General features: G+C 43.4%; 2 protein-coding genes across 2 annotated transcripts; one reads left to right on the top strand and one right to left on the bottom strand.

The window, feature by feature from the left end:
• The first annotated feature begins 96 nt into the window (after window positions 1–96).
• MED4 (mediator complex subunit 4) lies at window positions 97–9,839 on the top strand. Its single transcript, XM_068929815.1, has 7 exons — window positions 97–325; window positions 2,266–2,332; window positions 2,677–2,847; window positions 3,212–3,269; window positions 5,249–5,335; window positions 6,104–6,235; window positions 9,075–9,839. Exons 1-7 carry the CDS (start codon window positions 231–233, stop codon window positions 9,245–9,247), a joined length of 783 nt encoding a protein of 260 aa, XP_068785916.1. The 5' UTR covers window positions 97–230; the 3' UTR covers window positions 9,248–9,839.
• A 989-nt stretch (window positions 9,840–10,828) lies between these two features.
• NUDT15 (nudix hydrolase 15) lies at window positions 10,829–15,941 on the bottom strand. The gene is made up of 3 exons (XM_068929814.1): window positions 15,708–15,941; window positions 15,434–15,624; window positions 10,829–14,212 (listed from the first exon to the last, which is right to left on the bottom strand). Exons 1-3 carry the CDS (start codon window positions 15,872–15,874, stop codon window positions 14,067–14,069), a joined length of 504 nt encoding a protein of 167 aa, XP_068785915.1. The 5' UTR covers window positions 15,875–15,941; the 3' UTR covers window positions 10,829–14,066.
• Window positions 15,942–16,215: the final 274 nt, after the last annotated feature.

Here is a 16,215-nt window from a genome sequence, read left to right as displayed (position 1 = left end):
CAGCCGTTACCCACCCCTCAGCCCCGCCCCGCCCGCCGCGCTTGGGGGAGGAGGGGGAGGGGGAAGGAACCGCCCTCCCCACCCTTCCCCGCACTGCGCATGCGCTGGCCGGGGAGGCGGTGGGGGTGGGGCGGCTGCAGTTCGCACCTCCGCTGAGGGGGGCGCTGCCGCCTCGCCTAGCGCGGGCCTGGTGCCGCCGCCGGTTCTCGCTCGGGTCCGCAGCCGGGATCATGATGGCGGCGGCGACGGCCGGGGGAGGCGGGGACCGAAGCAGCACCCGGGACCGGCTCCTGGCGGCGCTGGAGGATCTCGAGCTCCTGGCCAGGTACCGCGCTCCCGCCGCGCGCCGGCTGAGACGGCGCCAAGCTCGGGCGGCGGCCGATGGGCCAGAGGGTGCTCGGCGCTGTACGGGCGCGGAGCCTCGGACGGCGCCGGCGAGCCGAAGCCGGGGCGGGTGCCGCCGGGGGCTGAGGGGGCCCGGGAGGGGGGAGATCAGCCCGACCCCAACGCCGGGGCGGCACGGGGCCCTGCGTTTTCCTGCTGCCGCCGCCCCGGCACCGCCTCCAGGCCGGCTCCTGGGGCAGCGGGGTGCGTGCTGCGTCTGCTGCAGGGCCCCTGCCCCGCCGGGGCGCCGCCGGAGACGCTTCCTCGTATTCCGTGTTCTCAGAGCAGAACGGGCAGCTTCCTTATTCTTCGGCTTGCCTTCCTTTCTTGGTTGTCACCTGCGTTTCCTGTTGAGACAGTCTCCCCACCCCCCCTTCACAGAAGAGGTTTGAAGCGTTTTATTATTCACTGAAAAACGGCGCATATGTCAGAGCTCTGTAGATGGTATTGCACGACTTAAGCCGTTCTGGTCATTACCAGTTCAACTCTGTCAAAGCAGGCTGTAAAGCGTGTCCTTGGAGTGATGCAAATGCTCAAGTAGGTAGCCCGCGCTCTTCAGGCTGGACTGCAGCTCCCCATCCAAGCTGTCCACCATGTTGTGGGAGTCCCAGCTAGCAGTGCAGTGAAACTGGTTGCTAATTATCTTCTTCCTCGCAAGGAGAGCAGGAGCTTAGGAAAACTTTTTCACAGGGAGCAATCTAAAGTGTTCATGTGGCTGGTTCGCTCTTTCTGATTACCCCAGGTAGGACAAGGACAGTATACTGTCCAGTTGCTCTTCTTCTTTCTAGTTAGGTTTTATTTTCAGTTTTAGATTTTGTTGTGACTTTTGGGTTGCTGGAATGGGGGAGAACATCTGCTGTTTTAGGAAAAAACATTTTGCTCTTTATCTAAATGTTTACTGATTTTTAGGGGGACTAAGATTCCATCATAATGAATCCAGAGCATCCCTCAGCAATATTTTTGTGAATCTTCCTGTTAATCAGCAAAGTGTTGAAGCACCATGGCATTAGACCTTTCACAGTCATGATATTGCCTTGGTGGTAGGAGCAAAGGAGCCTGCTTCAGATAAACTTATACATGCACAGCACTGAACTTCAGCCCATGTCATTAGAAGCCAAACATATTTGCCCCATTTACACCAAGTGCCTTTTTGCATCATGGTGTTGTTGTTTAGCAAGTCCCTTTAGAGGTTACTGACAGGTTTTCATAATGGTGGCAAAGTAAACGGGTATATGGAGGCACAATCAAGAGGTTTAGTTGAGATGCCCTTCTAACCTAGTCCCAGAATATTATTAGTTTATTCATATTTTTGTATGTATTTGATATACAGCTGATATACCATTGTGAGAATACTTGTTTTTATAATAATAATAGTTTCACAACAAACTCTTTAAATGTTTGAAAGCGTAGGTTTAATTGCTCTAAACCCAAGTGTGAAACTTGCTCTGTTGTAAAAACAGAGAAAAAGTAGAGAAGTAAAATAATGATAACAACTTATACTTTCATGTTCTCTTGCAATAAACAAGGGTGATAAAACTAGAGCACGAATGTATTTCATTGTCTTTTTTCTTCTCCCAGCTTCTATTTATGTCTCTTTCAGTTTGGCACGTTTCTTGCTCATGTGCATTTGTGCTCGCTTTGTGAGCTCAAAGGAGAAAAAATAATTATGTGAATAGTCTCATGATTTGAGCACATTTTTTTCTTTCTAAGTTGAGAAATCCCTGACACAGCTATGCTACAAAACTACAAAATGCTCAAGCATGTGAGTACTTTTGTAATGCTGTCAGTACTCTGAAAATTTTGGGATGACTTAGTCTGATTTGTAAATAGCATAGAAAAAATAGCATAGCAAGTTGTATAAATACACAGTTTTCTTTTCAGAGAACTAATTGAAATACTGGCAATTTCAAGAAACCAGAAGCTTCCGCAACCAGGAGAAGAAAGCCAGGTAAACTAACTTTCTTAACAGTATTTCTTTGTGTGGTCAGATGTTCTACTTTACTTCTTTCTTTTTTTTTTCCTCTCTTGTCCCTGCGTATGTTTAGACTAATGATGATGATGAGTTTTTGGCCACACTAAAATGATATTCCTGGTCCTTGTGGTGCTTTTTTGTTTATTTTCTTTACTGCATGCTTCATAGGTTGTTTCTGCAAACAGAGCGAGAAGTTTGTTTCATTTGGCATGCAAACAGAAATACTCATGTAGATATCAGTTGTTCTTCCTTGCTGCATAATTGTGGGTATGCTGTTACTCTGACTAAATTAAAAGTTCTATGAAACTCTTGTCTGACAGATCCTGGAGCTGCTGATTCAGAGGGATGGAGAGTTTCAAGAGCTAATGAAGCTGGCAGTTGATCAGGGGAAAATTCATCATGAAATGCAGCTTTTAGAAAAGGTAGTAGAAAAGAGGGATAGTGATATTCAGCAGCTGCAGAAGCAACTAAAAGAAGCAGAGCACATACTGGTAAGTTCAAAGGTGCTGTGCTTGCTTTTAAGCACCTACTTCTGAAAAAGGTGGTTCTGGAGAAAACAGTGTTGTGTTAGTTTGAAAAGATTCAATATTTAAAACTTCACAACCGCTTAGCGGAGTTTTTCTTTTCAGTAGGCAAACGCTTTTTAGTTATCGGGGCATTCAGTTTTGTTTTACAATGTTAATTTTCTTCCAAAGCTAGTTTACTTTTATATATTTTGAAAATGTTCCCTGAATGGTTTATCCATCAAAATGCAATTAAATGCAAGGATCTATTCACAGAGCCATTTTTATGCGTAAGTTTACAAATGAATGATTCATTGGAGGTTGGGTTTTTTTTTTTGTTTTTTACAACTAGGCAACAGCTGTTTATCAAGCAAAGGAGAAGCTGAAATCAATTGAAAAGGCAAGAAAAGGTGAGTATCCATGCTTGTACATACTACACAAAAGCAGTTATAAGGAGGGTTCACAGAATCACAGAATGGTTGAGGTTGGAAGGGATCTAGACCATCATCTAGTCCAACCCTCCTGCTCAGGCAGGGCCACCTAGAGCATGTTGCACAGGATCGTGTCCAGATGGCTTTTGAACATCTCCAAGGAAGGAGACTCCACCACCTCTCTGGGCAACCTGTTCCAGTGCTCTGTCACCCTCATAGTCAAGAAGTTTTTCCTCAGGTTCAGATGGAACTTCCTCCGTTTCAGTTTGTGCCCGTTGCCTCTCCTCCTATCGCTGGGCACCACAGAGAAGAGGGGCTGGTCCCATCCTCTTCCGTCCTTACGCCCTCCCTTCAGATGCTTACACACATTGATCAGATTCCCCCCTCAGTCTTCTCCTCTCCAGGCTAAACAGGCCCAGCTCTCGCAGCCTTTCCTCATAGAAGAGATACTTCAGTCCCTTCATCATCTTTGTAGCCCTTTGCTGGACTCTCTCCAGCAGCTCCATGTCTCCAAGAGCCCAGAACTGGACACAGGACTCCAGGTGAGGCCTCCCCGGGGCTGAGGAGAGGGGCAGGATCACCTCCCTCCACCTGCTGGCAACACTCTGCCTAATGCACCCCAGGAGACCATTGGCCTTCTTGGCCACCAGGGCACACTGCTGGCTCATGGTTAACTTGTTGTCCACCACAACTCCCAGGTCCTTCTCCGCAGAGCTACTTTCCAGCAGGTCAGCCCCCAGCCTGTCCTGGTGCATGAGCTTATTCCACCCTAGGTGCAGGTGCACTTGCCTCTGTTGAACTTCAGGAGGTTCCTCTCCGCCCAGCTCTCCAGCCTACCCAGGTCCCTCTCAATGGCAGCGCAGCCTTCTGGTGTGTCAGTCACTTCCCCCAGTTTAGTATCATCAGCAAACTTGCTGAGACTGCACTCTGTCCCTTCATCCGTTGATGAATAAGTTAAAAAATACTGGACCCAGTATTGACTGCTGGGGGACACCGCTAGTGACTGGCCTCCAACTAGACTTTGCACCACAGATCACAAAAGTTGCTAGTGAGCTTATATTTTAAAAAGTTTTCCTAATTCTAAAATCACAAATTTCTGATGCTTTCTGTGTAAGTACATTTCCATTTAATTATGAACTTGTAACCCGTTTCATCATAACAAAGGCTGAATGTATGTTTCAGGAGTGATTATATATGTGGCAAACATATGTTAATATCCACTGTCTCAAAGGTCTTCTTGCACTGGTAATAGTCTCTCACCAAAGACAATTGTCTCAGTAGGTATACTGACAAAACGGAGAGTGTGTTTCTGTGCATGTACAATAACATTGTATACGGAAGACTGACTAGCTGGTGATACTGGTTTGTATTTATAGCAATTACAGCTACTCTATGGCACTTGCCAAGCTAAACGGGTTGTTTTTTTTTTTTAGTGGGCATGCATTTTATTTATGTTCAGTATAGTATCTTTTATTGTTTTATCATAAATTTTTCATCTAAAGCATTAAGGAATGTCACAAAGATTGTATCGCTTGCAATACAGCTACCTATGTAGTAGGAAAGGGTTGCTACATGCATGCTCAACAACTACTAAGAAAAGAGAAGTTTCAGCTATGTGTGCTAGGGCAAATTCTACAGTGAAGCTGGTGCTGAAGTTTTCTCATAGATTGTGCTTGTGAAGTATGCTGCTTAAGAGATTGGTTTGTGTATTTCACAAGGTTGAACAATTGTTGACATCGAAGGTAGATGGAATCCATGGCTGTAGAGCCAGTTCACTGCAAAGCTTGTCCTTGTAGAATCTAAGATCCTCTAAGCAGTCACTGCATTTGGAGCATGCCTGTTATGTCTGACAAAATGGCATTTCCAATCTTTTCAGTGTGAGAAAGCACTCAATAATCTGAAATGATTGAATGATGTAATCTCTTGAAAATCTAGTAATTTTTCTTCACTTGTTCCAGGTGCCATTTCCTCTGAAGAAATAATTAAATATGCCCATAGGATCAGTGCTAGCAATGCTGTTTGTGCTCCTCTGACATGGGTACCAGGTAGCTATCATTTTATGACAATTTCCTTTTTTTTTTTTTTGTTGGTAATAAAGTGTGGCAAGTCTGGTCTTCCAATGCTCTTACATAATGCAAAACATCTTATTGGGGGCATGTGTTGTTTTCAGGTGCCATACCTGCAAACAATAGCAGGTATGCAAAAACAAACAAACAACGCAGGTAATAGCAAAACTAAATATCTAAAGTCCTGTAGCCTCAAAGCTTTAAAAGGCTACAAAACTGCAGGCTTCCATTAATTGACTGTCATTCTCTGCTGTGCTTTGCTCACTTCTTTCCTGAATGTTGAATATAAGATAGAGCCAAGAATGTTAAAGACTTTTTCCATGTGCTTGATTGTGTCCCCCCTTCATCTATTCTTTTCGGAGAAAGTTAGTAATCAATGGAATTGGAAGTAGGGATTTTCTTACGCCAGGCCTCAATTTTGTGAATTGTCCCACTTGTCTGGATGAGACTGTGTTCCTTCCAATTCCTGCCTATGGTGTTTAGCTGTGAAGTGGCAGGGAGAACAAAGAGATCTTCTGAACATGGATTTCTTGAGTTCTTCTTCTGCAAAGTGTTTATGAACAAGGACAGTCGAAATGAAGGATGCACACTTGGATTTTTAATGGAACAGGTGTGTTGCTCATTGATGTCATGGATGCAAAAAATATGAGTAGCTCTTTTTTTTTTAAGCCAGTAAACTAAGCACTGAAGAAAAAGATACAATCTGCAAAGCAATTGTTAATTATTGAAAAACAATTCCTTTTTAAGGGGACCCACGTAGGCCATATCCTACCGATCTGGAAATGAGGAGTGGCCTCTTGGGTCAGATGAACAACCCATCCACCAATGGAGTTAATGGACACTTACCAGGGGATGCACTTGCAGCGGGCAGACTGCCAGGTAAGGGAATCTCAGCTGTGTATTGCTTTTCTTTATTCACTGTATAATTGTAACAGTTGTAAGTGTCCCTTAGCAATGGCAAATCAGTGCTAAAATAATGAAAATTATGGCCAATGTTGTTCCCTAGCAGTGAAGAACTAGTAAATGAAGTAATCGGTTAGAAATAGTCATACTGCAGAAACTAGACCATAAGTCAATACAAACAAAAATCACGTTAGTTACCCTTCAGGTAATTTCTTTTAAATTGCTCTAAATTAAATGATATTAAATCATATTAAAAAGAAGCATTTCCCTAGCAAACTTTTCTTGTAGTGACAATAGAAAGTACAGAATTGTGAAAGGTGTATTCAGAAGAGGTTTGTTGTTCTCCCTACTTCAAGTCTGTACTCTATATAGCAAGACTGGTTAGAAGTTCCAGGTTGAAACGGCATTGACAAGGACAGCTGATGAGGTAGGGCCTTGAGTGTAGGAGTTAAGGTTAGTTAAATCCCTAATTGATTAATGAAATGGATACTTCCCCTGACTTTAATGGGGTTCATTCATTAATGCTAAAATATAATTTAGCGGTAAATTGCAGTAACTGATTGAAAAATTCAGCGAATTAGTTCTGTGGCTGGGCAGCTGTAATCTTACCAAGGTTAGTCTAAAGTATGGCAAAATTCTTAGTTTGGGTTTGGAGAAGATCTGTAACAGTGCTTACCTGTCTGTTTAGCCACTTGCAGTAGTTATGAAAAGCTTGTTTTCACAAATTACACTGAATGCATTAAAAAGCTTTATTGGAAGTATATTAAATAAAATTGGGTCTCCAGTCATATGTCTAATCCTAATGCCACTTCTTGAAAAGTCAGTTAAAGTTCTGTGTCATCTCCCTTTCTAAACCTCTGGCCCTGGATAAAATGGAGAAACCTGTGTCAGGTACCTCCAAAATAGGATTGAGCTCAGTGAGCTGCATAGCAGGGGTGGAAGCCTGAAAATTGCCCACAGCAACACAGTGGGGAAATGCTGCAGACGGGTCCGTATGTCTTTCTGTTGCTGTGGAATATTGTCAGAGATGTTAAGGTAATCTCTTCTTCTTGTAGCGTAGTGGAGTTTGAGCGTTTGCCTGAGGCTTGGGAGAGTGGATTCAGGGCAGCTCGTCTGCCTTAGAGGATTCAGACTTGCCTCTTTCACTTTTGAGTGCTGCCTCGCTAAGAACAGAAAGCTCACTGTTTAGGGCTTTTCCTAGATGCTGGAAAATATGGGATTTAAACTCTTAAAGCAAATGAGTTAGTTGAACCTCGGTCCCCTATGTCAGATCCTCTAATTACTAGACTGACAGGTAAGAGGGAGACATCACAAGTTCATTTAAAAGAAAGTAGAGGCTGCCATGGCATTTTATGTAGGGATCCTGGATCTGTTGGTGTGTGGCAGGCATATCCTGAGAATGCTTATTTCGAGATCTAGTCCTTTTAGAGACTTCCACAGATAAAATGTCTAGTTTATTGAGTCCTATTGTGAGCCAGGCACTGGTCTGCTTGATGGCCCCAAGACTGAGGCTTTTCCGTACATTCTCGCTCTGGTTTAATAATGCAGTGACTGAAGTGCTGAAGCATGGCCATAGGATCTAAAACACTCAGCTGGTTCAAATAGAATTGGCTGACTTTACCTCAGCAGGAATAAAACCACCCACTACTATTCTTGGTTTTCCTGAAGCGGGCATGAAACTGGCATAAAGGCTGCCTTGTGTCCTCACATCTGCTGGTGGGTCAGATTTGTACAACTAGATAATGCAGTAATGTACACAGTTGGTATTAAGGGGCTGAGTCTGGGTGCTTCTGAGTCAGGCAGCAGCCGAGGGAGACTTAAGTCAACCCTACGTGATCCTCCCCAGACCCTGGCAGTACCCTCCCCTTCTGCCCTCAAAGTCTTATGTGGGTGGGTTTTTGTTAAGTTCAGACTCTTGGTTATTTTTAATTCTTGGTGTAAGCAGGAGGTAGCTGGTTTCTTCTACAGATGGAGCATAGCCACAGTGGCTGGTAAAAAGAGGGAAGTATCTGAAGCACAGCAGTAGGACCATAGTTCAGAAAGAAGAGAGCAGAAATGGATATATATATATGTCTACACACTGTGGCTGTGAAGTGGGAGATGTTTTGGGGACAAGAAAGGAAAGAAGGGACGAGGAAGCGTTGGAGGGCTGAGGGGTTTCCAGTAGGTTGGTGGGGAGATACAGGATGAGAGGGCTTTGGACATAGGAGCTTGGAAGAAATAAGGAGAGGGCCGTTGAGACTGGCCTGGCTAGGGCACTGCAGGGCATTTCCCTCCCTCCCAAGTATCTCTGACTGGGACCATGCTTTTGTTGTGCGATTGTCTTTTGCACTCGGTGCACTGTATTTGCTCTTGGAAATACGATAACCAAGATTTTTCAGCCAAATTCAGGCAAGACCTTTAAGTTCGAATTTCTATGGCCTTAACTATTTATTTTCTCATCTAATGTTTTTATCTGTTTTTGCATACTGACAGAGGGTGACCATTTTCACTACTGTCTGTGGTTGTGAAAGTGAGTCAGTTCAAACGGTGCTTTGAAGATGAAAAGCTCGGTATGAATATATACTGTTTTGAAGTGGAGCGATTAAGAGCCACCTGTATCATTGGGCCTGTGGCAGAAGAGACTTTTACAGTGATGGAATGGCTCCATTAATGAGATGTTTTCCAGCTGTTACTGCAGGGTTTCAGCTGTCCAAAACTCAGTGAGAATTTTACAGTTTGTTTTCGTTTTAAACTGGAGTTCTGTTTGAGCAGTCCCATTGAGTTTGTGAACATAAAAAGCTGATGCCTCATTGATTATATCCTTTTTTTCCAGATGTGCTTGCTCCTCAGTATCCTTGGCAGTCAAGTGATATGTCAATGAACATGCTACCTCCTAATCATAGTAATGACTTTATGTTGGAGCCTCCAGGACACAATAAAGAGAATGAAGATGATGTAGAAGTTATGTCAACAGACTCCTCAAGCAGCAGCAGTGACTCAGACTAGGTACAAGAGGGACAGTATCCCTAGTAGACCTTTCCTGTGGTGAAGGCAGGTTGGATGCTGTTCGTCACAAACTGCAATACCCGCTTGTTATGCTGGTGGCCCTGTGTAGGGAGAAGATACAGCTGGCTCAGAAATAGGGTGACTAATTTAAAACCATGGACTTTGTTTTAGATTTTTTTTTCCATTAGATGCTCAAGCAAAATGACTGGGAGCCTTCTGCTGGAGGAGAGATGTCAAATTTCCAGTGATTATGTAAATGTGTGTGTGTGTGTGTGTATGTTTGCAAGAGACGTGTGTGTGTGTGTATATATATATATATATTTACTATACGTTAGATGACAAAAGTTCCTGGGAAAAAAAGGTGTAAGGGGAATCCCCTTGTATGTTTGTTAGTAACTTCACTCTTTTGATGATAGCCTTTTCTATGGCACAGAAATGAGGCATGAAATTTGTAATTTTAATATTTTTGTTACTGTCAAAATCCATGTTCTTGATCATCTTGTGTGTTCTGAGAACAAAAATATGGCAATAAGGTGTAATAAAAATGTTTGTAATTATTGTAATATATAATAAATGATTTGTCATAAATAAACTTGGCTTTTTGTAACTACATTTCAATTTGCAAACTTAAATCTTAGATGAGTTGTTGTATAACTTCATTCCTCACCACGTTTTATCCCCAGTATGTGGTTGATGGCGCAAGTTTCAGAAGTTTATTCTCTGTTTTCCCTCTTCCAAAGTGCTGTCAGGATTTGAAGGAGCTGAGCTGTCAGCTACTGAAACTGCGTCTGTGCTTACAGCAGTTGAGCTTTACTGGATAGCCACAAAACTGTGCAAAGCTTGAGGCAGCTATGTGTAGTGCTGGTTCACAAGACCTCACGCATGTGTTGGCCAGATATCCTGGGACATGGGAGAGGGCACACTTTGGGACACACTGAGGGTTCAGTTCCTTTCAGTTCAAAACGTTCACAAGTTCTTTATTCTTGTCACCTGCATCTTTCTCAGTTCTCTGAAACTGCTAATTTGTTTACTTAAGCAGTTGCATTTCCTGTCTCAGCTAAAATATTCTTTCATCTTTCCAAAGATGCTTCTCTTGGTTTTCCTTACCTCATTCTGTTTTGTTTAAGGAGTCATATGATGACAGCTATTCCTCTCTTTATTTTTCTGATTTGATCAGAGGTTATTTAAGCTAACTGTTGGTCACGTGAATTACAGGTTTCTGCCCTGCAATTAGCTTTCTTGATCAGAACTCTCTCCGCTTTTCTGTCTTCTGTAGAAGTTCTTCATTTGCTCAGACGATCCTTCAAATATGGATGTCAGTATTCAGCCCATAACACTATCACCCATGACCAACATGTGAGTCCTGTACAGATGCAGAAATGAAAAGGACCTCTTCAATAAGGTTCAATCACATGATAACAGGCAGTGGATTTTGTTTTAAGAGGGAGCTGCTGGGTAATTTGTTTTTGCTTCAACTGTTCCTTTTTGAAGTATGTTCAGAACGTTATTCTTAAGATTTCACCTTTCCAGTTTGCAGCGTAAAGTGATTCATCCTTTTTTTTTTTTTTTTTTTTAACTTTTGTGCCAGAATTATCTTTTCCTTTTTGGTGTTTACCCTAAATGTCTTTATGGAGCAACTGTATTTCCCCCTTAATTATATGTTAGTCCAAATGAGCCTGGCCTCTCAGAACAACCATTCTAGTTGCCTTTGCGTACCCTATTCTAGTTCACATTGTTTTTCTTAAACATGAGCTATCAGAATCATACATAATATTGCAAACTGCAGTTTCTTAATGCTTTGTACCATGACATTAGTATTTTCTTCCCTGAAAGCCCCTTCCTTGACACATTTTATGACACAGCCACAGCTCACCGGTCTCTTTTTCATTTGTAAGTACAGGTTTTTCTAGGAATGAAGTTCAAATAGAAATAATTTGAAATTGTAACGTTAAGTCAACTGAAAACTCTGATATGACTACATCGTTTGACTCGCTAATTGAAATATTGTGAAGGTGATTGTTTTCAGATACAAGTAAGAATGAACAGAGGCAAGAGCTCTGTGAAATGACCGCATTTTTCCTGAGGTTGTTTGCTCGTCTATTAAAGGATTCTAGGGGAACAAAATGTTACTTCTGAGAAATAGGTTAGAAGAGAGACAGCTCTGCCCACTGTTCGCTTTGCTACTTTAGTATATAAAATCAGACTGGGGGCACAAGGTGCAGCCTAACTAGTGAGTTTCTGTGCATCAGAGCTCCGGACTATATACTCTTCAGCAGTACTTTTCTGAATATAGGGTAGTTGTATTGCCATTTATAGGTGGATTCTACTATGTATTACAAGCAATTTAGCAAGTCACAAAGCTTTAAGTGCATAATCAGTTACTTAGATGTGTATCTAATGTATTTTCCTATTTAGCAAAAGTACTAAAAATCAAAGTAAATGTAACATTTAGTTGAACAGGTCTTAACAGCTAAAAACTGCTGAGAATCCAATTTTCTGGAAAAAAAAAAGAAACGCAAGATACATTCAAAACAAGTTATTTAAGTCACAGATTGCTGTTAGCTGTAATGCAGCACTGTAGTCATTTAATCAGTCCACTTAGACTGGATAAAATAACCCTGACATATGGAGATACTGTCTGTGTCCTTATTTCAGTAACTTCACTTGTGTGTTTACAGCAGACAGAATGAATATAACCAATAAATGTAATAAAGTATTTATTGTATTGCAAACCATTTTAAAGTGATTCGGGTTTTCCTATCAAGCACTTAGCTGCCTTCTGAAATTTAAAATAGCACTAAATCATCTGAATTACTATTTTTTTTTCATTATTCTTTGGGACAGATGGGTTGGACATCTGTCAACTCCTCTTACAGCCTCTTTGTTGACAGCTGAATGGAATATTTTCAATGTGGGTAATATCGCTTATGCAAAGAAAATCTCCACTTTTTGGATAGAAGAAAAAGTTTTGTACAGAGATACTGTAGTAAGGTAAAATTCAGTCAGGTCTTCCATTTCAAAAATGCTTTTTAGCAGGATCTACTTTTTCCACTTCAGAGAAAGAATGTCCATCCCATGGGAAGTTGTACGTAGTTAATGTAGTGGTATGTAAAATTTTAAGTGGGAGGCTTGATATCAACAGCATCCTTATATCTTGTACCACCCTGCCTGCTTCTCAACAAAAAATGCCATCTCCATTTAAGAAGTTTATGTGCAAAGCAAGCAAGCGCTTTAAACCCTTCAATTTTTTTTAGAACTGGCAGGTCAATTTGTAATTTCAGACAAATTCAATCTTTCAAGGTTGTATTTGTATTTTATTTAAAAATTAAAGGGTATCACAGAATGCTTTCTACAATGTGTGTGCATAAAGGAAACAAACAGAAAATGTGTTTTAAAAAAACATTGAAGAGAAAAACCAGGCAATTTTGTGAAATTCTTTTAGAGTCATAATCCATTCTGATCCTAAAATTCATAGCAGAAGTCCTAATGACTGCAGCTGAAAAAGAATCAAATTCACTTGCAAATTCTAGAAAAATGACAAATTGTAAACTCATTGTTTTACATATATCTTTGCGTTCTGTGATATCATTCGCTGGTAATTAAACTATTCAGTCACATCAAACTGAAGATTAAGAATTCTATCAAATCCTAGTAGCCATAAAGAACTACATCCATCTGTGGTTAATGCTGACTACCCTCTTTAGGGAAAAGGTATGATAGCCTGCCGTAGAGCTACAACTGTAAATAACATTAGTTTGTACAATGTTTATTTTGTCAGTCTAATAGAACACTGTAGGCACCTCTCCATTAAACTATTAAGAGCTATAGTAACACATGAAGATCAGCTGCAGAGATCTGAAACACTTCTGCAGATGAATTTTCAAAATTAAGTTAAAGGAACTCCTTTTTCAATTTAAGTTGATTATTAGGTTAGGAACCATAAAATATTTTGAAGATAGCATGACACAGTTTACAGTAATATTCTTACTATTAACCATATATTAAAGAGACATATTCTCTCCTTAAACGCTTGCTGCTCTCACCTATGCTTATGAAAATTGTGTGTGTACATTCACTGGAGACAAACAATATACCTTTGTTTGTTGCATGTCATATTTTGTGTTAATCTAACAGTTCTAATGTAATTGAGGTTGCAAAGAAAGCATCTGTAATGAAAGTGGGTGGTAGGCAGGGTCATAGAATTTCCGTTCCCTCTGACAGGCCAGAGCAATCTTTCCATGTTTATAATACCCTGCTTTTCCAGTACATACCACTGTCTGCAAGAATACAAGGCATTCTCTGGAAAATGTGACTTTTGTTCAGCACAGATGTTGACAGCTATGAGGCAAGGCAATTTAACAACTGGTGCAAGATTCATAGTTACAGGAAAGGAGCACGATATACAAAGCAGCTTTACATAAAAAGCAGGAGGGTGCCTTTAAAAAACTCAGTTTCCCTTGGGCCTGATGCTAACAACCCTTTCCAAGTGAGTAAACTTCTGTGAGTAGCTCCGTTGAATTCCAAAGGGATATTCAGCTATATGAAGATTTTTCAGATAAAACACTATGACTTGTCTATTAAAAAAAAAAATTAATTGTTTAACAGCAGGAAAATATGCTTGTTGTTGAATAGCTATAAAGGAAGGCCCATCTAGCCCTGGAATGAGAGACAACCGTTACGTGAAGTATTTGGCATTGTTTGACTTTGGTAGGGGTAATATTTTCACATGGCAGAGGGAGCATGATATATCTTTTTATCTTTTACACCAGAAAAGCAGGTTTGTCCATGGAACAGATCATTATACAATATAAAATTATTTTTACGCTAGTTGATGACTTCCTGTGTACCCCTTTAGGTGATCAAGATCTTCTGTAAAAGGATTGTACCCTTGTTCTCTTAAACAGCGTAAGGGCCAAAACAGCTGATTTGCTGGAGGAAATTCATCCCATTTAACCCATTCCCAACCTGAAAAAAAGCCAGAGTATAAAAATTAATAATGTAACAATACTGCCTCTGCAAATCTAGATGGATTGTACTTGTGCAGAAATCACCAATAACACAATCAAACTTTCTGTTCCCTATGTGGTTAGTCTAAATTTATTACTTTCTTGCCCCTATGCCTCGTCCCTACTGAAAATTCCTGACGTCTCAGATCTGCAGAAGGAACGTACCTGTAACACTTGCCTATCTGGTTATGTTAAAGTGATGCGTATTAAAGAAAAAAGTGCTCAAAATTAAACTGCATACTGACAAAACTGAGTAAGGAAACAGCTGCCCCTGCAGTTTTTTATGCTGAGAAATCTGAGGAGTGGTATTGAGACATCTACCACAGCCATAACAACGCCTCTCACTTTAACAGTACGAGACATTATACTGTGAACAATGAGAAAATCTCCTTTATAAAATCCAAACTGCCTCCTAGAACATATATATCATTTAGTAAAGAAATGTGTTTCTAACGTGCAGTGAGTGCATGTATTGGCTCAGGGTTTGTTGGTTTTTTTTTTCCCCCCAGTTCAGCACAAATGGATGATATAGGGTAATGAGGGGGGGTCCACTTTAATATCCATAAATGACATATAACGCGCATCGTTCGCTCCAGAGTATATGTGCATCCATTTTACATACAAAGCCCAGTGAAAGCAGGGCAACATTCGTGTTGTATTTACTGCAGTGTTTTCCCATCACCACACAGCAGGTTCCTGTGCAGTTCCTGAGCCAGGAGCATCAAAACCGCTGAGACAGCTCTGCCTAGGGACTGCGTTCTTCTTGCAGAGCCGGGCACACGCACTTCTGAGGGCTCGCGGCCCCAGCCTCGCGCTCGCCACTCCGGCATTTCGTTAACGAGCGTTAACCTGAGGCAGCCCTCCCTCCGCTACCGCCGACCTCCGTTACGACACTCCCCACGCCCGGCTGCAGCGCGAGCGGGCTCTCCTCAGCGGGGCTGCAACCGTCACGGCCGCCCGCCTCGCAGCTCCCGCCCTCCGCAACCTCATCCCCGCGCTCTGCCGTCAACCTCCCGGCCCTCCCAAACCTCGCCAGTCCTGCGCAGGCGGGGCGGGGGAGCCGGGGCCCGACCAGCCCGGCCTTCCCCAGGCGGCAGAACTGACTTTTTCCCCCCCTCACACACCCCGAGCGCAACGGTCGCAACGGCCGCAGCGCCACGCGAACGCGCGCCGCTCTCACCCTCGTTCTTCTCGGGCTCCCGGTTGCGCGGCTCCGCCCCCGGCTCCGCCTCGCCCTTCATGAGGACGGTGACGTAGTGGTAGCGCGCGGCGGCGCACGCCGAGTTCACGGCCGAGGCGAAGCGCACGTTGCGCAGCCGCAGCGCCGCCTCCTCCAGCGTCTCGCGCGCGGCGCAGGCGGCCAGGCTCTCCCTGTGCGGAGGGGGGGGGGACGTCACCGCGTGAGGAGCGCGGCGGGGGCGGGAGGGGGGAGGGGAAGGGAGGGAGGCTCCTACCCGAACTCCAGGTGGCCTCCGGGCAGCTGGTAGGTGCCGGTCCCCAACGAGCCTTTCCTCTTGCCCAGGAGGACGCAGTGGGGGTGCTCGGGGCTGGTGACCACCACCCCCACGCCGATGCCGGGCCGCGGGGGCCGCTCTTGCTCCGCCAGCCGGGAGTCCTCCATGGCGACCACGGCGGCCGGGCCGCTCGCCCCGCCCCTCCCCCCCCCCCCTCCCGGGGCTCCGCGGCCGTTACCGGCGGGGGCGAGGTATCGGTTACGACGCTGCCGACCGCAGAAAACACATACGTGCTCCGCCTGTTGAGTAATCCTTCAGGCAGGCAGGCCTCGCAACGCTTGCCTTTGGGTCCGTTTTTTTAGCTTTCTCACCACGGTGGGGAATCAGCGTGCCTTGCCTCTCTCTATGGGGAAAAAAAAAAAGCCATAGACACAGGTTGTTAGCGGAGTCTGGGCCCAGTATCCAGTGCTTCTGCTCTGTGCGGCTACCTGCAATATAAGTACAACGG

The sequence above is a fragment of the Struthio camelus genome, chromosome 1 (assembly GCF_040807025.1).
Source record: "Struthio camelus isolate bStrCam1 chromosome 1, bStrCam1.hap1, whole genome shotgun sequence".
In the NCBI taxonomy this organism is placed as follows: domain Eukaryota; kingdom Metazoa; phylum Chordata; class Aves; order Struthioniformes; family Struthionidae; genus Struthio; species Struthio camelus.
This window is presented reverse-complemented; position numbering and strand designations above follow the sequence as displayed.